Here is a 22,490-nt window from a genome sequence, read left to right as displayed (position 1 = left end):
GGGGTGCTGAGAGTTTTTGTTGTGCTGGGAGGGGGTGGTGGAGGCGTGGGGGGTGCTGGCTCAAGGCTGTCCCCCTGCCTGGGGGCTGCCCACGGCCTGGCTGAGCGTGGGGTATTTATTTATTATTTATGGCGTGTGGAGCTCTCCCAGGACATGGAGGGAGCAGGAGGACGGTGCTGGTGGGACATGGAGGGTGTCACCAGGGTCCCACCAGCACATCCTGGCTTTGCTTGGGTCCAGAACGGGGCTGGCGAGGCCATGGCTGTGGCAGGTGGCAGTGGGGACGGGGCTGGTGGCCCTGGCACCGTGTGCTTGTCCCCTCAGGGGACACAGAGGTGGCCAGGGGGAGCATTTCTGCAGGTGAGCACCCAACTGTGCTGTCTCCAGGCTTTCGTTCCCCTCCCTGTGCAGCCCTTTGGCCCTGGCTGCCCATGCCCAGGCCACTGGGGCTGGGAGAGGAGGGGAGGGGGGTCCTGGGGTGCCCCTGGGCCGAGCTGGAGACGCACTTTCACTTTTACTGCCATTTAACGAGCTTGTGTTCCTCGGAGCTTTGTGTTTAATAAAGGTTTCTACTGACTCTGCCCTCTGCCTGTGCTCAGGTGCCTGGGGCTGTGAGGGGTGGTGGGAGCTCAGCTGAGAAACTGAGAGGTTTGGGGTTATTTTGGACTTGAAATCCATGCCCAGGTATGTCCATACCTGGGGCTGCCAGAGGTGCTTTGGTGCTTGGTCCCCCCAGGGTGGGATCCGGGCCTGACCCTGCCCTCCCTGCTCCCCCAAAGAGGCTGAGCTGCAGGAGGATGGGGTGATGGGGCTGGATGGGGTTTGCTTTCCTTCCAGCAGCCCCTGTCCCCACTTGGCTCCTCTCGTGCCTGGTTCCCTCCCTGCCTTCCCCCTGGTTTTGGGGCAGCATTTTCCTGCCTGGGGCTGTCTCAGGTTGCTGTTGATAATTGCTGCCCCGAGATGTGCAGGGTGTCTCTGCTTCGGCCCGTGCAACTGAAGAACGAGTCTGGACTCTTCACTTTTCGATCTTGAGGCTGTTTATTAATTCTTATCTATAAAATTTTCTCTCTGCCCGGCAGAGATCTGCTCAGCAGGGCAGCCACAGGCACTATCTGTGTTGTCCTTTTATACTACAAACTACATATAACATATTTACACTTAATTCCCAATACCTATCACCTATATTAGACAGTGCACTTCTACTCCAAACCAATCCCAAAGTGCCAACATCACTGCAGAAAATGGAGAACAAGAAGAAGAAGGAAGGCTGGACATGCCCAAGTTCCTCCATCTTGTCCCCATAACCCCCATACCAAAAATCCTAAAATCTACATTTTCACCCTGTGATCATTTTGTTATTACACCATTCAAACCTGTGTGACTTTCAGGTCCTCATACAAAGCTGGTAACTTGCTCCAAGGGTCACAATCAAATCCCCAGGTGCTCTGGGCTGTGTGCCAGGGTCTCTGAGCCCCCCGATGGGGTCCTGGGAACTCTGGGCACCCGGAGGGATGTGCTGAGTTCCGACGGCTACAGCATGGGGCCAGCGTGAAGCCACTCCCTGCACTGAGTTCCCAGCTTTCCCCGTTCACCCAGCCCTTGGTGCTGCCCCCAGGCACCTGCTGGCACAGCTCTCTGGCCCAAAGTTCGAGGTCCCTGTGTCCTTGCTGCCTGGGGACAGACACACTGCCAGCAGCAGCAGCCCTGCCCTGATCCCTCTGCAGCACAGCAGGACTGACGGACACTGGGGATCCCCAGGGAGGGGAGCTTGGGGTTCCCAGGGGCTCCAGGCAGCCAGGATGGGGCTCAGGGGCTCCCTAGTGGCACAGCCAGGGCCGTGCTCCTTCCTGCCTGTGTTTGTGCCCTTTCTCCCCTCCTCCTGCCTGGTTTTCCTTTAAACAGCCTGATAAATATTTCACCCTGAGCACGTTGTGTAAACTCCCCCTGCTCCTGCAGCGGCAGGCAATGGGATCCCAGCTCGGCACAGGCTGCTGGGTGGCACAGAGAGCCCACCACACTGCCTGGCATCCTGCCTGCACCCTTGTGCCTCTCTTCCCACACCTTCTCCATGGGTTTGGGTGGCATTTTGTAATTGGGCAGAAAAGTCCCCATTGGGGGCTCTGTGGGATCAGTTATTGGGTTAAAAGGGAAAATAATCCAGGTGTCAGCTCTTAATTGGATAGTTTAGTCTTAAAAGACCTTGGAACAAGAGATTGTTGGCCATTTTTGTGGTGCTTTTCCTGTGCACTGAGCCTGGTGTGGACAGCATGCAAAACTCTAGATAAGATAACAATAAACAAGAACCTGAAGACCAAAAAGATCCAGTGTGTGTCTCTTTCCTGACACAGAACCACCCCAGGAGGGTGTCCCCAACAGGGGAGCTCCCAGGGAGGGCCCAGCCATAACCCAGAAGTCGGGGAATCAGCAACAGGTACCCAACACTGCAGAGTGCCCAGCCCAGCCCATGCCAGCTCCTGCCCAGCCATCCCCTCTCCTCTGCTTAGTCCCGAGGTGATGGATCCTGATGGTGATGGTGATCTGTAGTGCTGCAAAAGGGAGAGACCCCGGTGTTGGGGAGGATGAAACAGGAAAGCCTTATCAATATGATTGCCTGGCAAAAGATTTTGAGAATATGGAAACTATAAGTGAGATTGAAATGAAAGCAAGCTTTGAGATACCTCAGTTACTGAACAACTGGAAAACAATGGCATGGCCGGCTGAAGGTGATCCCCTTTTGATGGAACAACACCCTCTGCTTGCAGACAGGCCCAAGGGTCAGAGCAGACCCTACAGCTTGGCAGAAGGGGCCCAAAGAGGAGTTTTTAGGGTTTAAAATGTAACACAGTGTAGTAATGGAATGATTCTTATAGGCTGTATGGAAATGCTGTAGGATTTGTATCTTGTACTAGATTGGTTGGTGAGAATCAGGATATTCAACACGGAAGATTTATGGTATTGGAACGGGAACCTCGCTCTCTAATCCTCTCTTTTACTCATCCTCTCACTCTCTTTTACTCTTTTGCTCTCTCTCATCCTCTTCACCACTCTCTCGCCTTCTCTCTCTTTCTCTCTCCCTCTCTGGGGCCTGCTCTGGGCTGTGTCTGGCAGCTCCCAGCAGGGCCCTGCCCCCAGGCCCTTTGCAATGAACCCCAAGTTCCAGCCCTGGCTGCAGAGATCTCTCGTGTCCGTCTGTCCTGACCATCCTACCCCCGACACTCCTACACCCCAGCACAGGAAATGGTTTTTATGGGATCCAGGGGGCACAGGAGAGGGGAGAGGATTTGCACTGCCATCCCCAGCTCCACAGCAGGAGCACAGCTCTGCCTCTTTCCCCCGAGAGAAGGCAAAGTGTCACAGACAGATTTTATGAAAAATCCTTTCCTTAGGATCTTTTCTCCTGAGAAGCTGAGAAGCTTCAGCTTCTCCATGTTTTCCTGCTTTGGAATGAGATTTAGAGAATTGTTTACCCAGCATGTGAATTTTTTTTAACTTGATGATCAATGAAAACCTCCTGTGTTGAGGCTGTGAGCAGTCACAAGATTTTATTATCATTCTTTTCTATGGCTTGCTAGCCTTCTGATGAAATTCTTTCTTCTATTCTTTTAGTATAGTTATAATATATCATTTTCTTTTAATAATATAATATATATCATAAAATAATATTTTCTATTTTAAAATATATTTTTAAAATTTTATAAAATAGTTTAATAAAATAATATTTTTATAAATCAGCCTTCTGAAACGTGGAAGGCTCATCTCTTCCCTCATCCTGGCACCCCTGTGAACACCACCACAGGGACAGGGCTGTGTCCCACTGCAGCAGCACTGCCCAGCTCCACGTGAGCCACGTAAAAATAACCACTGTGCCTCCCAGGATGATTCATGATGCAGCTGAAGGGCTTCCCTCTGCTATTTCGGGTGCCTGGAGAGGGAGCTGATGGTAGAAGAGCACATGGCAGCGCTGGGAGGCAGCCCCAGGCACTGCCTGGTTTGATTTATCTGCTGCAAAGCTGCTTTTCTGTGCCAGGTGAAGGCAGCAGGACAGGGGCTGGCACCTTGCACTCATCCTTGGGCTCTCAGCTCATTGCCAGGAGTGTCACCCCACAGGGACCATGGTGACCCCAGTGGCACTGGGAAATGCTGAGCAGGATGTGGCCACGGTGCTGAGCCCAGGTATTGGAATTAAATACCAACAGCAGCCCTGGGGTGTCGTGGCCCTGGGCTGTAGGGTTGGGATCTGGGGAATCAGGAGAGCTCCACAGGGGGGTGAGCTCCAGGACAGGCTGGCCGTGGCATTAACGCCCCCCATAAGGGTTTGTACCTTTAATCTGATCCCCTTCAGAGGGTCCTAGGGGGGTTTGGGGTCTCTGTAGGCAGGGGTGTCCAGCCCCACCTCTGCATCCCACCCCACCCCACCCTTCCCTATTTCCAACCCTCTCCTGTTTCCTCCAAAGGAGGGAGCTCAGGAAGGTAAGGAGCAGCATTGTTTATTTCTGGGATGCTGTTGAGTGGCTGCTCCCTTGAATTCCGCCTCCCTGAAGTGCTGGGGAGCAGAGCAGAGCCCTGGTGTCCCCCACACCTGGGCCATGTCCCCCTTCCCTGCTGTGGCTTTCTGGGATTGGGAGCACCTGTCTGTCGCAGACATCTTTTATGGGAAATCCTTTCCTTGGGATTTTTCCTCCTGAGAAGCTGGGAGGCCTCAGGAACAAAATGTAAACAATGATTATCTGCTGCTGTGGAATGCAACAGGTGCATCTGTGATTGGTCTCATGTGGTTGTTTCTAATTAATGGCCAATCAGTCAGCTGGCTCGGACAGAGAGCCCCCCGATCCACAAACCTTTGTTATCATTCCTTCTTATTCTATTCCTTTCAAGCCTTCTGATGAAATCCTTTATTCCATTCTTTTAGTATAGTTTTAATGTAATATATATAATAAAATAATAAATCAGCCTTCTGAAACATGGAGTCAGATATCCTCATCTCTTCCCTCATCCTCAGACCCCTGTGAACACGGTCACACCTGCCACCTCCTGCCATCAGCCTGAAGTTCCCTTCACTCTCAGGCTGCTCCTTCCCACATGGAAACCCACACTGACTCGCAGGGATCCCACTCGGCACCAAGTGTGGGGTTTTGGGGCAGATGGGAGTGTGGGAAGCCCTTCCAAGAGGGATATTTTGATCCAGGGCAAAGCCTCACCATCACCCAAGCCCCTTCCCTGCTCCATGCAAGGTGAGCCCCTGTCCCTGCTGTACCCCTGGCCTGTGCTCTGCTCCTGCTCCCATTTCAGATGGATTTGGTGATGGTTGTGCTCAGCAGCTCCAGCCCCTGGAGCTCTGTGCCTCCCTGGGGACAGGGACAGCCCCGCGCCCAGGGCAGGGAGTGCACGTGCACCCTGGAGCCCTTGGATGCCCCTGCCAGGGCCCAGCTGGGCTTTTTCCACCTCTTTTGCTTTGCACACACCTGGAACAGCTGGGAGATGGTAAAAATAGCTGTGATGCCTTGGGCTCAGCTTGGAGCACGTTGTCCCAGGGGGAGCAGGAGGTGAGGGAGCTCCACGTGCTGCACTGGGTCACGTTGGGGCTTGGATCTGAGACCAGGCTCAAGCAGAGCTGAGCTCAGCAATCAGGGTGTCCTGGAGAGCTCCCTGTGAAAGCAGAGGTGTGCTGAGGGAGGCAAAGCCTGCCTGGAATTCTGCAAAATCCAAGAAAAAACAGGTTCATGTCCCTTTCTCCGAAAGTGAAATCCTGGAATGGAGGCACAAGCTCCCAGGTGCCTGTGCCAGGCAAGGGATGGGGACAGATCCTCTTCCTCCTCCTCGTGTCCCCCAGCCTGCTGGGGCAGGGGGTTCCCATCCCTGGCGGTACCAGGATCCTGGCATGTTGCTCCAGAGGGAAGCAGCTCAGAGCAAAGGCTGCCTGGCACTGAGGGCATGGAGGGGCACCACCAGGAACTCATTTGGAACCAGCCTGGGTGTCAGGGGACCACTCCAGGACCACCAAAACCACAGTGGGACCACCTTCGGTCAAACTGGGGCCAACCCAGTGCCATCTGAGGAAAGCAGGACTTTCCCAGTGCTGTCAGTGCCCATGTTGGGATCACCTGTGGTTAAACTGGGACCAACTGGGACAATCAGGGCTATCTCAAAGCCAACAGCAACTGCACTGGGACCATCTGTGGTCAAACTGGGACCAACTGGAGCCACAGTGGGACAACCAAAGCCATGCTAGGACCAGCCATGACCCCACTATGACCACCCATGGTCAAACTGGGGCAGTCCCAGGGCCATCTGGGGCAACCAGAGCTACCCAGGGGGCAAGAGCAATCACACTGGGACCATCCATGGCTGAACTGGGACCAACTAGGGCCACATTGGTGTGATCAGGACTATGGTGGGGTCAACAGCAACCACACTGGGACCACTCACAGTCAAACTGGGACCAACTGGGGCCTCGCTTAGGGCACCCAGGGCTAAGGTGGGGTCAACAACGACCACACTGGGACCATCCATCACCAGACCAGAGCCACCCCAGGGCCAGCTGAAGCACCCAGTGTTACTGTGGGGCCAACAGTGACCACACTGAGACCACCTGTGGCCACCCTGGGACCAACTGGGGCACCCAGGACTGCTGTGGGGCCAGCACTGATAGCTATGGTCACACTGGGACACTCGGGGACGGCCACACAACCCAGCACTGGGAGCCCACGGGGCTGTTCTGGGTCCAACTGGGACCGCCCCAGCGGCGAGCGGGCACCCGGACCCAGCGCGGCCCCGCCCCTCTCCCTTACGCCAAGCCCATTGGTGATTAGTGATGTCAATCACAGCTCATGGCCAATTGAATGAGTGCGGGGGCGGGCCCTCCGCGGAGGCAAAGTTGGCTGGGGCGGCGGAGCCGCTTGGCTGAGTCGGGATCGGCGGGGCGCGACCGGCACACGGACCGGACCGAGCCGAGCCGAGCCGAGCCGAGCCACGCCACCCTGCCGAACCGAACTGAGCCCAGCCGAACCATCCCTGCCGAACCCATCCCTACAGCATCGAACAGAACCGAACGCATCCCTCCGGCACGCAGCTGATCGCTGAGGCACGGAACCAGACCCATCCCTACCGCACCGAGGCTGTTCTTTCCGCACCCAGCCCATCTGTACGGTACCGCACCGAGCCGTGCCTTGCGGTACCGCACCGCGTCCTACGGCACCGCACCGAACCCATCCGTACACCAGCGCTCCTGCCCTGCGGCACCGCACCGCATCCCAGGGTACCGCACCGAACCCGTGCCCTGCGGTTCTGCGCCGCATCCCAGGCGCCGCACCGAAGCCGTGCCCTGCGGTACCGTACCGCATCCCGGGGCACCGCACCGCGCCCTAAGGCACCGCACCCCCGGCCCCGCTCCGCTGCCCGCAGCACCGCGCCCGGCGGGACCATGATGTCGTGTGCCGAGCTGCTGGCCGTGTGCCTGCTGTCCGCAGATCGCGGCCCCAAGCCCCGCCGCCAGCCGCTGCCCATCTTCCACGACGTGAGTACCGCGGGGGGACCCCGCAGCCCGTGTCCCGCTCGGTGGGGCTCCTTCCCGCAGGAACCGGCCCGGGGGATGTGCCCCTGCCAGCCTGGTCGTGATGGCTTCAGTAATGATGTCGTGTCCTTCTGCTGAATGCTGGGCCTCTGGTGGCTGGGAGCAGCCCACGCCTCATCCAGAGCTGGCTGTCATGACTCCCGCAGCGGGAGCTGTGTGGCAGGAACGCCGTGGAAGGTTCCCTGGGGCTGTTGACAGCCATGGCATCCAGCAGAGCGGTGCCTGCGGCAGCCCCCGGGTGCAGCCCTGTCCCTGCCCGCTCCCGACGCTCCGGGATTGGGGAGGAGGATGCTCCGGGCGGGTTGGAGGTTGCCTCGGCATCCTGGCGGCTGTGGGTGGCACGGGGGAGTTGGGAATGCAGGTGATGGCTCTTTGTGTTCGGGGATGCTGGCACGGTTCCTGCTGTCACACCGCGTCCCCTCCTGTGCCAGGGGCCGGGGCTCCAGGGGTAAGGCGGCTGCATGCCGGCCGTGTGCCAGGGCCAGGGGCACAGCCCGGGACGGAGCCACCCCTGGAGCACCTCCGGCCCTCCTGCTCCTGCCCAAATCGCCCTGGTGACAGTCCTGGCATTGCCGAGTGTCCGGTACCGCTGAGCTCCGAGCCACCCTGGGGACCAGGGACATGCGGGGACAGCAGCGAGGATGGGGTGCCCGAGGAGGAGGAGAAAGGCAATTAAGGATGGGGTGCCCGGGCGCTGGCACAGCCCAGGTCGGTGCCAGCTGTCATGTCCCAGCTGCCATCTCCATCCTGACCCACTCCAGGTTCACCCCGTGCCCCAGCCCATGCCAGAGGAGGGGAACAGCAGATCCCAGGCAGCACTTTGGGAAGGTGAATGCCACGTCTGGTCCAGCCCAAACCCCCCGGCATGGCCAGGAGGCGCTGGGAAGCCGTGGTGCCGCTCAGCTGCCAGCTGGGGTCAGGGTCTCTCTCCTGCCTGGGGGGCTCGGGCTGCCAGCATCATTAACCGCGCTAATTACTCGGCTGAGGGGAGGTGGGCAGGAGGGGGCGGGTGGTGACAGCTGTGTTCCAGCTCCGCTCCTCGGGGCACTCGCTGAGTCGCACATCCATCCCTCAGGGTGTCATTAAAGCAATTAAAATGGGAAATGTTAACAACGCTAGCAGCTGCTTTCCGGGTTCTCGCGGCTTCTCTTCCTCTACCCTGTGACTCCTTTGCTCCCATCCTTGCCCCAGAGCTCGGCCGGGTGAGTTTCATCTCTGTCCCTTTGGCTCTGGGCACTTGGCCGGTGCCCAGCTGCTCCCAGCTGTGACGGTGTTCACAGGGATCTCAGGCTGAGGGAAGAGATGAGGATCTGACTCCATGTTTCAGAAGGCTGATTTATTATTTTATGATATATATTACATTAAAACTATACTAAAAGAACAGAGGAAAGGATTTCATCAGAAGGCTAGCTAAGAATAGAAAAAGAAGGAATGATAACAAAGGTTTGTGGCTCGGACAGAGTCACAGAGTCACAGTCACAGCTGACTGTGATTGGCCATTAATTAGAAACAACCACATGAGACCAATCACAGATGCACCTGTTGCATTCCACAGCAGCAGATAGTCAATGTTTACATTTTGTTCCTGAGGCCTGACAGCTTCTCAGGAGGAAAAATCCTAAGGAAAGGATTTTCCATAAAAGATGTCTGTGACACCCAGGCTGGTCGGGGTGAGCATCCCCCGGCAGCAGGGCAGGATCCCCGCCTGCCCCCGACAGAGCTGCCCACTGCACATCCCGTGGCTGCTGCTCCTCTGGGACCTGCCAGCACATCTCCTGCCTTTGGGAGAAGTGAGGAGGAGGAGGAGGGTTTTGCCTGAGATGCTTCGCTGCAGGCGCGGTGCGAGCCGCAGTGCTGCCATGGCCCTGTGCGGCATCTCCAGCCTTGGGGAGATTCATCCCTCAGCCTCGGGGCTTGCTCTGTCCCCTCCCGGGACACGGGAGCTGCAGGAAGGATGGCACTTTGCGGCCTGGCCGCAGCCTGTCCAGCCTGTACATTGTCTCCAGGGCAGCTGTCCCCTCCCCAGCACCACAGCTGCCTCCAGACTTTCAGGCAGGGAGGAATCCTATAATCTCCTTCCTTTCTGAGGTACGTGTGGGGCTCATCCCATAAATAAATGCTGTTTCAGTGCCTGTTCCATTGGTATTGGTGAGGCTGCGGCTGCTTGGGCACAAGCCCAAGGGCTGAGGGAAACATCCTGGGCTCTGTGCTCTGGGGCTGCACCCTGAGGCAAGAGAGGGATTCCTTGGAGGGCCCTAATCACACTCTCAGCCTGGCATTGCATCACCTTCCCCTGGCTTTGTCCCAGGGTGCTGTCCCCACTGGGGACAGTGCTCAGCTGCCATCCCTGAGCAGGTGCTGTGCTCAGGGAAGGGACAGCACTGGCCCTGTGGAGCATGGAAGGGGCTCTGTGCTGGCTGGGATGGGCTGGAGCTGGTCCTGGGCTCAGGCAGGGATGGGCTGGCTGCTGGCAGCCAGAGCCACAGCCCTGCCATGCCAGGCTATATTGGTAAATTATTACCAACATAGCAGAATGGGACGTGCCTGAGCTTGTCTGGCCCTTGGTGCTGAACCAAACAGTGGCACTGTGGTGTTTCACCCCACAGACACTTTGGCTGCCTGGGTGTGTGGTGTTTCACCCCACAGACACTTTTGCCTGGCTGGGTGCTGCAGCTGGGCCCGTGGGGACAAGTCCAGGCCTGCAGGAGCTCTGGTGGTGCTGGGATGGAGCTTCCCCCCATAACAGGGGCTGCTCCTCAGGTTCCCCTCTGCCAGAGAAGCTTTAAGGCGATGGTGAAGGAAAGGAGTCGGTTCTGATGGAGGGTTTGGATGCAGAGCTTTATTCTGGCCCACAGGCCTCTGAATGCAGCACCAGCTCCAGCAGAACTCCCTGAGCCCGTGGTTGCTGCTCCTTTAACCCCGGGGAGAGGGGCAGGGAAGGGGCAGGGAGCCACCAAGCAGGGACAGGAGGGGATGGACAAAGGACACCTGGATGGCCCAGTGCCCCCCAGGGGTAGAGGGCATCCTGTGAATCTGCCAATGACTCGATGCCTTCTGGAATGCCAGGACTGACAGACAGTGCTGGGAGGGGAAAGGAGAGGGGACTGACACACCTGGGAGGGAATCTTCAGGGGAGGGACCCGAGGTTCTGAGGCAAACCCGGACATCACACCGCAACAGGGGCCCTGCAGCAGACATGGCCTTGCCCCCGGGGCTCTCACAGCTCCTGCCTGTGCCGCTGGAGCTCCAGGCAGCTGTCAGGTGTGCGCTGGCTCGTGTAACTCACTGAGCCTTGTGAGTGAGGAACAGGCATCCACTCTGTGTGATGAGGCTCCTGCTGAGGACGGGCTCACCCCAGATTAGAGACCTCCTCAGTGTAGTTATGATATTTTCTGAAAAATCCCTTTGCTAGGAAAACAATTCTTCTCTCATTTGCTTCTCCTGTGCTGTGCTCACATGTGCAATGTGTTTGGAGATTGTTTACCCACAGGTGATTGTTCCATTGCATTCTGCTGGGAGTTGTTTTCACTCTTTGGCCAGTCAGGGCCAAGCTGTGTCAGGACTCTGGAGAGAGTCATCAGTTTTCATTATTATCTTTTTAGCATTCAGTAAGTATCCTTTCTGTATTCTTTAGTATAGTATTCTTTAATATAATATAGTATCATAAAGTAATAAATGAGCCTTCTGAGAACATGGAGTCAGATTCATCATTACTGCCTTTTTCAGGGCAGGAATACAATAAATACAAATTTAAAACTGTAATACAATAAATACTGTAAATAAATTACATAAATTGTAATAAATACTGTAAATACAATACCACAGGTGCTGCCCCTGCAGCCATGAGACCCCGCAAGGAACCTGTTAGCCTGGAGAAAACTTTGCTCTAAAATCCAGAGAATTCACCACTGTTAGGGAGCTGCAGGTTCCCATCTCACTCAGTGTGTGCTGTGTGGTGCTCAGAGAGTGCTCACCCCCTTTCCTGGCCAGCTGGGATCCTGGGGATGGTTCCCTGATGCTGCCCAGCCCAAGGCAGCCCCTACTCCTCAGCTTGGGGCAGGAGGAGCTCGCTGTGCTCACAGGAGCATCCTACAAGGAGCTGCTCCTGATTCCCAGGGAAAGAACCAGGGAGCTCCAGCCCTAGAAAAGCCTCTGCCCAGCTGCAAGCCAGACCCTTGGGGGGTTTTCCTGGGCAGCTCCTACTTTGCTTCAGTTTCTCAGGGGGATGCCAGGGCCTCAGGACACAGAGCTGGTGGTAGGTGGTGCAGGAGGAGCAGCGGTGCCTCTGCCTACACAGCCACTGGGGCTGCTCCAGAGCTGGCCTGGGGACAAGAATAGAACAGTTCTGTCTCCTTTTCTGGCCTTTTTTCATTCCTAATCTTTCTTCAGACCTGCAGATTTTTTCATCAGCCAGGATAGTAAATCAAGGCAACCCCAACAAAGGGACGAATGATGAGGTCGACTCTATCGCTATCAGAAGGCTAATTAATTATTATTTTATTATATATAGGCTAATTAATTAATTATTTTATTATACTGTATTATTCCATATTCTATTACACTGAATCTGCACAAGCACTCAACTCCACTCAACTGCCCAGAATGTCCTGTCAGTGACAGTCCCAACACACACACACATGTGGATTCAATTGGTCAGTGAATCAAAACACTCACAACAGAATCCAATTATTAATTCCCTTCAGGTAAACAATCTTCCACAATGCATTCCACTTGTGAACAACAAGAGGAGCAGTAAATGAGATAAGAATTGTTCTTATTGTTCTCTGAGGTTTCTCTCTGTGATTCCCAGAAATATCCTTGGGAAGTTGTGCCTTGCTGTTCTCTGTGAAGAGAAATGCAGCCATAAGCCAGGATGATAAAGGACAGCTTCGACATTGACAATTTTCTGTTGTTGCCTCCATTAGGATGTGCTGGACAAAACCTTGTACGTTTTGCTCTGGGAAAACATTGCCAGGTTCAGAAGTGATGCTGCTCCTCACTGGAGTCAGCCCCACTAACTCCTGGTGAATCAGATCCCAGCAGGGCTGAGCAGCCCCAGCTCTCTCCTGGGGCATGGTTGGGAATCTGTGCTGAGACCCTGAACTGGAGCAGCTCTCCAGCTGTGCCCTGTGCCAGAAGCAGTTCCAGATTAATTAATGCATTAATGATTAATTACAGTGAGTGTGCATGCCGAGGAGCTGTGGGAAGGGCTGTGCTGAGGGCTGCTTACAAAGCTCAGGGCAGGAGCTGCTCCTTGATGCAGGTGCTGGAGTGCTGGAGATGCACAAAGTGCTTCCTTACAGACTGGGTTTGTTCCTAATGTTCTTTCCTTTAAATGGACTGAAAAATTAAACAGTTGCCATCACAAGGATGCAGCAAAGTCCTTTCTGCTTTGCCTGTGTGTTCTCTAAAGGTGCTTGCTCTGAGTGCTGGGCTCACCCAGCCAAGAACTCTGTGCATTAAGGGCAAGAAATGGGTTTAATCATTGGGAAAGGGGATTTCACAGAGCAGCCTGTGCAGTCCCAACAGCTGGGGCTTCTCCCTGAGCTCCTGGGGGTGTTTTTCCTTGGTGCTGGGTGCTGCCTGGCTCACTGCTCAGCTGCCCTTCTCTCCTGTTGTGTTTTGTCTTGCAGATTTTCCGGCGAGCCGACAAGAACGGTGAGTGCTTTGTTGCTGCTGCTGCCTCCCCCTCCCTGCCTGCCTCCTTCCCACTGGGAGCTTTGGCTGTGGGAGGGAGGGTGGAAAATGCTTTTCTGCTTCACCTGGATCCCTGCCCAGGGGCTGGGAATGGGCTCAGGACACAGGACACAAGCCCTTCTCCTGCCCAGAGGCTGTCAGGATTCTGCTTGGTCCCTCACAGGATTGGTTCTGTCTCTGTGCTCAGTCCAGGGTTTTACAGAGCAGAAGGGACCCTCAGACAGAGTTGTTTTGCAGGAATTTTCAATGTAGGGAACATGGGGTTTGGGGTGTGCAGGATTTGGTGTCATATGAGGGCTGTGCTGGTGCCCTGCTGTCCCCATGGTGGCTTGGACAGCCCTTCTCCCCTGGCCTTGTCCCTTGCACTGTCAGGAACTTAATATTTCAGAGAGCTGGCCAAAATTTGCTGCTTGGAGAGCTTCACTAAAGCTCTCCAAGCAGATCTGCTGTGGTGCTTTTGTGTCCTGAAGCTTTAGTGATGATGGGAAAGTTTCACCCTCCTGGCTGGGGGATTCTGTTTCTGGGTGCCCCTGGAGCCCCTGGCATTTGGGAGTTAGGCTCTGCCACCCAGTTTTTAATTCCTTAGAAAAGCAGGAATCCAACCTACACTACAGGAATCAAAAACCTCCATATTTCCTTTATATTATTTTCTAGTAGGGTCAGCTAAACAAGCTACTGGGCCCATACCCCAAAAATCTCCTGCCCCTGCTAATGAACCCCCAAGCAAATCTAGTCTTCAGCACCCATAAACCAAGAGGTCCAAAATCACAAGGGATATCCCTGAGCCTTCCCACACTCTCTTGGCTCTTTTCCTTCATGGTAGCTCAGGAGATGCTTTTATTGCAGATCACAATGCAGCCCAGGAGCTGAAATCTTCCACAGAGAGGAAGGAAAAAGCTCTTGAGTCCATGGAGAGCACTTTCTTTCCATGGAAATCTGATGCTGCCCTCAGTGTGCTGTTCTTGGACAGTCTGTGTGCCTTTCTGAGAACACCACTCCTTTAGGGAAGGGCTGAAATTCCCACCTGCACTTCCAGCAGCACCCCGTGTTTCTGCTGGGCTGGTGGGCCAGGCTCTCAGGGAGATTTTTGCTGTAATTATCATGCAGAACATGCCCAGCCCTATCCCACACAGGGCTGGGATGCTGCTTTCCACAGATATATAATTATTCTTCCCTTTCCTTTGAATGCAGATGATGGGAAGCTGTCATTTGAGGAGTTCAAGAACTATTTCTCCGATGGCATCCTGAGCTCGGAGGAGCTGTGGGAGTTGTTCAGTGGCATTGACAGGCGTCACTCAGAGTGAGTACCGTGGTGGTGGCACTGAGGAGATGCAGGAGAAGCTAAAACTGCCTGCCTGGAGGTGGAGGAGCTTGGGAGGCGGGTGTGATAAATAATCAGGGTGAGACAAACCCACCTCTTGCCACAGAGCCACTGAAAACCAGTGCTGAGAGCAGCCAGACATTTTGAGAGCAGCCATGGATGTCCTGCAGCTCTAGAAGGCAAGCAAGCATTGAAAATGCCATTCCTGTGGTTTGGAGAATGTGCTCCAGGAATAGGCAGCCTTGTGTGCCTGCAGGAGCCTGAGCTGCTGTGGGGACACACAAAGTCACAGACTCTGCCACTGCTGACTCAGGAGCTGCTTGGCACTTATATAAGAGCTGCTTTCCACCACAAGTGGGCTTGGTGCATGTAACAGGGAATTTAGGGCAGCTACTTGTCAAAAAAAGCCCCACAGATCAGGAGAAGGAATTGTGTTTAGCTCTGGTCTCCTAACAGTGAATTTAGGGCAGCTACTTGTAGAAAAAAGCCCCACAGATCAGGAGAAGGAATTGAGCTTAGCTCTGGTCTCCTCGTGAGTGGTTCTATCCAGAGGGCTCTGTTGGGCTCAGCTGGGATTCTCAGCCCAGTTTTTTGGGTATTTTGGCCTCACTGGGGTCTCTATGCCCAGCTGGGTGCTGTGGGTGGGTCTGTCCTGGCACTGGGAGGAACTGGGTGCTGCTGGGTTGCATGGCTGGGGTCTGTCCACACACTGGGTGCTGCTGGGGGACAAGGGGCTGTGGATTCCTCTCAGTCTGAGGGGCAGCTTTGGCATCCCAGCACCTCTGACACCTGACCAGGGCACAGGTCCTGTCAGGGTGAGGAAATTTGGGGCAGCCTGAGCTGCACACGCTGTCCCAGGGCTTTGCAGAGAGCCAGGGTGGTGGCACAGAGGGCCCTTGTCACACTGAGATGCCAACAGCCACCAAATGCCACCAACAGCAGACACCCAGTGTCACAATGGTGAACTCCCAGTGCTGGTGGGGCTGGGTTTGGCTCCCACTGCAGGGCTGGGCAGAGTGAGCGGCCTTGTGCTGCTTTCCTTGGAGCTTCTGGTTGGGCTTGTGGATGAGGGCAGCAGGAAAACATCTCTGAAAACCCCTCTGTCTCTGGGCTGTGATCCCAGGAAGCTGCAGTGAGTGTTCCCTTTCCTCTGGAAATGCTCCTTTCCTCTTGCTCCATTTTGGGGTGATCTCAGAGTCACAGCACCCCTGGAAAACACAGGGTGCAGCAAAAGCTGTGTCAAGGGAAATACAGGCTGGATATTAGGAAATGTTTTTCACAGAAAGAGTGATAAAGTTCTGGAATCAGGGAGGTGGTGGAGTCCCCATCCCTGGGTGTGTTTAACAAAGCCTGGATGTGGCACTGGGTGCCAGGGTTGAGTTGGGGCTGTGTTGGACTTGATGATCTTGAAGGTCTCTTCCAACCTGGTCATTCTGTGATTCTGTGAAGCTGGGAGCTTTAACCCAGCTCAAAACTGAGCAGGGAAGGTCTCCTGCCTTCAGGTGGGGTTTGTTCCATGCATCTGGAGCAGCTGAGGAGGCCTGGCTGGGCTGGGCTGCTCACAGCCGTGGCTGCAGCAGTGACAGCACTGAGCTGGTGGCACCCGTTAGCAGGGTGTGAGCCTTGGGTCCTTGTTCTCTTCCTGCCTCCAAGAGCAGATGGGACCCTCAGACAGAGCTGTTTGCAAATTCCTGGAAATGTAGGGAACATGGGGTTTGGAGAGTTCAGGATTTGGTGTGTATGAGGGCTGTGCTGGTGCCCTGCTGTCCCCATGGTGGCTTGGACAGCCCTTCTCCCCTGGCCTTGTCCCTTGCACTGTCAGGAACTTAACATTTCAGAGAGCTGGGCAAAATTTGCTGCCAGACTGAAGAGAATTACAGAGCTGGGAAGCAGCTCCAAGCTCTGCAAGCAGATCTGGTATGGTGCTTTTGTGTCCTGAAGCTTTAGTGATGATGGGAAAGTTTCACCCTCCATCCAGCAGGTGGGTTTGGTGCTGTGTTTGTCATGTCCAGGCTGGAATTGGTGTTTCCTTCATCCCTGCCAGGCTGACCTGAGGAGGGGCAGTAGCAGAGATCTCCATGCCCAGACCCCTCCTGACCCTCACCCACCTCTGGAACCTGCAGCTGCAGGGAACAGGAATATTTCAGAGCTCTCTCACATTTCTTGTTGTCCTTCCAGAGAGCCCCATGCTGTCCTCTGTCCACCTCCCACCCCTCTGGCTCTCAGGTGGGACACTGGGGCCTGTGCATCACACACCTCTGCTGGGGTCACTTCACATTCTACATCTCCACACCAGGCTGGTTTTGTTCTGCATTTCAGAAAATGGTTCCATTTTGGCATAAAGCATCCCCTCTCTTTAATTCTGTGACATTTGAAAGTTTATGTTGAAGCCAAATTCAAAAGCTAGTACAACAACACGTCCATGGCTTTTTGTGGCTGGTCCAGAGCTCCTCACCAGCTCTGGCAGTGGCACAGTGAGGTTCATCTTCCTGGAGAAGGGCATTTTCATCCTCTGAAACATTTGGGTGAGGAGAGACTGATATTTTTGGAGGTTTGAGAGCTCCATAGCTGCATCCAGAATTGCAGGGGTTGAATGCCTGCCCTGTGAAACCTGCCCAGGGATGTGATGTTTGGATTTTACCTGTCCTTCTGTCCTGCACCTGTTGGGGAAATTTAGAAAAATAAGGTTTGGAAAATGCATTTTTGCATGAGGTTGTTCAGGAATTGGGTGCAGATTGCTCAGAGCCTTTGACCTGGAGCCACAAGGGATGGAAGTGCTGACCTGGTGCCTCTGAAAATCTCTTGGTGGGAATAACCTCAAGCCTGTGATTATGTGAAGAAGAGATTTGAGTGAATTCCCTCTCCTCTCTTTACTCAGAGACTCCGCAGCATCTGCCAGCCCCAGATGATGGAGAGTGACTGAAACACTGTGTCACACAAAAAAGGGTTTGGAAAGCAGATCTGTGATGGCAGTGGAGGTTCCCAACATGATAAATGATAAAAATAAAAAAAAAACAAACCCGTCTGCTTTTCTGCAGCTGATTGCTGTTTTCTTGCATAAATTCCAGGCACATTCTGACAAAATCCCAACAGCATAATGATGACAAGCTCCTCCATCATCAGTTCAGGCTTAATTACAGTTAATCAGTGGTTTGAGCACAGTCAAAATACAGCTCTGGGAGATGTGGAGAGTCTCAGGATGAGTGCTTTGGAGGCAGAGGATGGCTCTTCTCCTGGAGTGGGAACGGCAGGGAGGAAAGCCTGCTGCCCTGGCAGCCCTGCAAAGTGGGTCAGCATTTGGTGTGCACATTCTGGGGGTGAGCTCCACCCCGGCTTTGGTGTGAATCCGTTCTGGCAGCATCAGAATAGCCCGAGGGTTTGCCTGCTGTGCTCTGTCCTGCCCCTGCCTGTGCCTGGGGGCTGCTGCAGCCTCGGGGACATGGCAGAGGTTCCCCTGCAGGGCTGCTGGTGGAACAGGCTGCAGATCCTCCCCTGGGCAGCTCCCAGAGGGAAGATTTTGTGCCATGAGATGTCGTTGGTTGGTTCAATGGTCAGTGGTTTAGTGATTGATTAGTTAAAATTTCTTTTTAAGCAGCAAGCAGCCAAGATATAAAGATATATATCTTTATATATATATATATAATTTATCTATATAATTAATATATATTTATATATAAAAAGATAGATAAAGATATATGTATTTATATATATAATTTATATATCTATATATAATTTATATTTATATATGTATATAAAAGATAGATAAATATATAAAAAGATATATATCTTTTTATATATACAATTTATATGTCTATATATCTATATAATTTATATATATTTGTATATAAAAAGATACATAAAAATAGGTATAAAGATATGTATTTTATATATCTATATATTTTTATATATATATTTGTATATAAAAAGATAGATAAAGATACATATAAAGATGTATATTTTTATGTATAATTTATATATCTATATATCTATATAATGTATATGAATTTATATATAAAAAGATAAATATATATATAAGAGTTATTAATAATCTTGGAAGCCACAGGGTGGGACTTGATGACAGCTCCTGTCACACCTTGCTGGAATGACAGTGAGTTGGGCTGGTGGCTCCTTGTTCCTGCTGAAACCTGTCCCAGTCCCAGGTGCTCACTGGGACCAGTGCAAATGCCTGGATAATGTGCACACAAAGTGTCCACATGCCCTCTGTGGTGATTTTTACCCCTCTCTCAGGTGGGAGCCAGGTTTCCCTGCAGCTCTGGGGCTGTGCTGTGCATGCTGCAGTGCCAGGGTTCTTGCAGCACTGCAGCAGCTCTGCAGCCTCCAGGCAGCTGCCAGAAATAAAGGGGAAAACTTCACAAGGAGCAAACCCTTTTTCCATTGCACCCTGGTGCCCCAAACCCCAAAGTGTCTGTGTCAGGCAGAGCTGCCCAGAGAGGGGATCAGCAGAGTTGGGCACAGTGAGGGGCTGTGGCTCTGCAGGTTTATCTGGATCGAGTCTCAAGGGAAACAGGATTTTTTTCTCCCCTTTACAAAGTGCCTGCAGTGCCAGGTCAGTGCACAGAGCCCTGCCTGAATCAGCTGCTGTGTGTTTAAAATAGCTGAGCTGAGTGTTCCTGCCCCTGTGTGCTGCTCAGAGCTCCAGGTGCAGTCCCAGAGCAGCCTGCAGCCCCCTGCCCTGGCTCTGCCACCCCTCACACCAAAATATTCCCTTGCTTTGAGCCACTGCCCACTGTTAAAGTGCTCTCAGTGGAGCTCAGGAGAAAGGGAGAGACAGAAACAGCCTTTGATGTCTCAGGAAAAGCTGTAGGAAGATTTTTGCCTTAATTATTTCACCTTAAATGGCATTTTGGACATTCACACACTGTTCTCTAATTTTACATGGGGGTGTTTTTGTCCCTTTGCCCTGTGAGCAGTGTCAGGGGGGACAGGGTGATGGTTTCCCACCCCTGGGCAGCAGCACTGCAGCATTCCCTGTGCTGGAAGCCTGGCAAACTCCAGGTATTGCCATTTCCCCATGTGTGACAGCACTTCAACACTTAAAAACCACTTGAAAAGCTCTCTTTGGGGCTCTCTTCCACTTTCCCAATCAGCATTAAAATTGGTTGTAATCATCTGGGGGATTTTGAGGCAGCAGAAGGCCTGGAGCTGAGGCTGATTTGCATAAATGCCATGCTGGGCTCTGTCCCTGCAGGCTCTGCGCATGGAGAGCAGCTCTGCCTGTGTGCCTTTGGCCACCTGAGCAGTTCCTACAGCACCCTGTAGACCCATCCCAAAAACTGGGGCTTCTTTTGAGCATTTCCCTCCTCCCTCTGTATCACCAGCTGGGGTCTCTGTACAAATCACCAACAGAACAGGGCTGCTGTGGAACGTGCCTTGAGCTGTTTTATTTTCCAGCATCAGTCCCATTAAATGATTATGACAATGGGAAGATGCCACCAGCTCACATCCCAGGCAGCAGACAAAGAACTTAATGTCACAACTCACTTTATGAGTTTTTTGACCAATCACACAAAGCAAAAGCACATTGACAGTAGTTCTATCCAACCACTATAAGCACAGGTACCTTTGGTTAAACAATGCTTGCTTATTTCAAATACAATACCTGCTTGTGAGCCTTAAAGCACAATGCACAGAGCTCCATTATTAAGCTTCAAACTTCCTAATATCTCACTAGATAAACTTTTCTGTAGCTTAGGGAGTTATTCTAGACAAGTGTTAATACACAGATCATTGTTCTATTTGTCTTTGCCTTTCTGCTTTTTAAATAATTTTTCTGCCGACCAATCTTAGGCTACTGCTTAGCTCTAATCACAGTTCTGCTGTCTCTGAGGCCTGCCTTTTGCAGCTTTCCCAAAACCCTCTGATTTTTTGGATTCCCACACCTCTCCACCCCAGTAGCACCTTTAGCAGCCTCAGGAGGCACCAAGCCCTGCAGGGATGCCAGGGGAATTGTGCTCTCTGTTAATGAAAAGGGTGGGGGTCTGGCCCCTGCCTCCAGGATTTTGGAGCAAGATCCTTGCTTTAGTGACCTTCAGGGCAGGAACAACTGCTCTGGAGGGCTGGGAAGTCACCCAGCCCCTGGGAGCCTGCAAACAGCCCCACAGCACTGGGCTCTGAGGGAGGAGGAGGAGCTGAATGGGTCTGGCCATGGAGAGGACCTGGGCTGAGGATGAACAATGAGAGAGCTCTGGCTAGATGCTTCCCACCTTTGGGGGAAGAGGTTGGGTTGCAGAAGCAGCTCCAGGGCTCAGAATTGGCCAGCCAGGGGTGGGGAGAACTGTCTTGGTTTGGAAAGCCAGATGTCTGCTAAGGAAGGCAGGAGCCTCCCCTGAAATGGAGAATGTAAACCCTCCCCACCCCTCTGAATTGCTATACATTTTAAATTAAGGGGCTCTCAGGCAAAAATATGGGAGCAGAAAATAACAGTTCTTTAATAGGGAAGAAAATAAAAAGGATAAAATAAACAATGCAGTGAACTAAACCAACACTGGCAGAGTCAGAACCCAACCTGACACCCTGTGGGTCAGGCTGTTGGCAGCAGTCCCATTGGAATTGTGGCTCAGCCCTCCTGCAGTGTCAGGGCTGGCTCTGCTGGAGCAGGGATCCTGTAGAAAGGTGCAGTCTCTTCTCTGAAGATCCAGTGGGAGAGGCAGCTGCTGTTTCTCTAGGGAATCCAGTGGAGAAGCTGTGCTGGTGTTCCAGAACCTCCAGATTATATCCAGGTAGGAATGCTTGGCTCCTCCCTCTGGGCTGACATCTCCCAATGGGATGCTGTAGTTCTTATCAGCCATGCAGGGACATTCAATAGCTGTTAATAGCAGGTGTCCCCTTCCCAGGGAAGGTGTGATTGTGGTCACTCAGAGAGAGAGATAAGGCAATCTGCCCACTTGGCAAAGGTAATCTGCCATACAGGTGGTAATGGAAAACATCTTGCATTGCAATCTTCAACAGGCACCTCCATCCAACCCCTCTCCGTTGTCACAGGTGCTCTCCCAGCGCACTCCAGCTCCAGGAGATGTTGGAGGTGCTCCTTCAGCCCCTGGGTACTGCAGGGACTGGCAATGGCTCTTGAGCTGCTGACTCTGAACCTGTGCAGCTCCTTCCTTTTCTAATTCAGTTGTGAAAATACATGAACATGAAACTCCACCAGGGCTCAAGACAAGCCCCCAAACCCCTTCTCACCCCCACTGTTTCCCCCACACCAACCCCACTATCTAACAGGAACTTTTTTTGTGTTTCTTGCAGCAACGTGGACACGGAGAAGTTGTGTGGTAAGTCAGGGATGTTCCTGCCCTGGAGAGCTTCCCCTCCCCAGGTGTTTGTGGTGGGGTGTGTCTGAACTGGGCGGGACTGGGTGGCTCCAAGGTCCCTGTGGCTGGATCCCAGGGGAGAGGTGTCTTGGTTTGAAAAGCCAGGTGTCTGCTCAGGAAGCCAGAAGCTTCCCCTACAATGGAAAATGCATTTTCCCTCTGAATTATTATAATTTTGAAATAATAATAATAATAATAATATAATAATAATAATAATAATAATAATAATAATAATAATAATAATAATAATAATAATAATAATTTCAAAATTATTATTATAATTTCAATATCACAATAAATTTTATTTATTTATTATAGTTTAATATTATATTTTAATATTTTAAATTAGAATGATTTCTATTATTAATTAATTATATATAATTAATTAGATAATTTAATTATAGTTATATTTTCATGTTTAAATATTTTAATATTTAGATTTTAATTATTATAATTTTGAAATTAAGGGGCTCTCAGGCAAATATATGGGAGTAGGAATAACAGTTCTTTATTAGGGAAAAAATAAAAATAAAATAAACCATGCAGTAATACCAAACTCCACTGCCAGAGTGAT

The 22,490-nt window shown here is 52.4% G+C and overlaps 1 protein-coding gene across 1 annotated transcript in view; it reads left to right on the top strand.

The window, feature by feature from the left end:
* Positions 1–6,868: 6,868 nt before the first annotated feature.
* Positions 6,869–22,490, top strand: part of NECAB3 (N-terminal EF-hand calcium binding protein 3) — a 33,337-nt gene continuing 17,715 nt past the window's right edge. The window contains exons 1-4 of the mRNA XM_064729646.1: positions 6,869–7,513; positions 13,204–13,228; positions 14,459–14,567; positions 21,852–21,877. Of these exons, the coding sequence (XP_064585716.1) occupies positions 7,421–7,513; positions 13,204–13,228; positions 14,459–14,567; positions 21,852–21,877 (253 nt within the window). The 5' untranslated portion in view covers positions 6,869–7,420. The remainder of the gene's footprint in view (positions 7,514–13,203; positions 13,229–14,458; positions 14,568–21,851; positions 21,878–22,490) is intronic.

This window comes from Zonotrichia leucophrys, chromosome 20 (assembly GCF_028769735.1).
Source record: "Zonotrichia leucophrys gambelii isolate GWCS_2022_RI chromosome 20, RI_Zleu_2.0, whole genome shotgun sequence".
NCBI classification, from domain to species: Eukaryota; Metazoa; Chordata; class Aves; order Passeriformes; family Passerellidae; genus Zonotrichia; species Zonotrichia leucophrys.
This window is presented reverse-complemented; position numbering and strand designations above follow the sequence as displayed.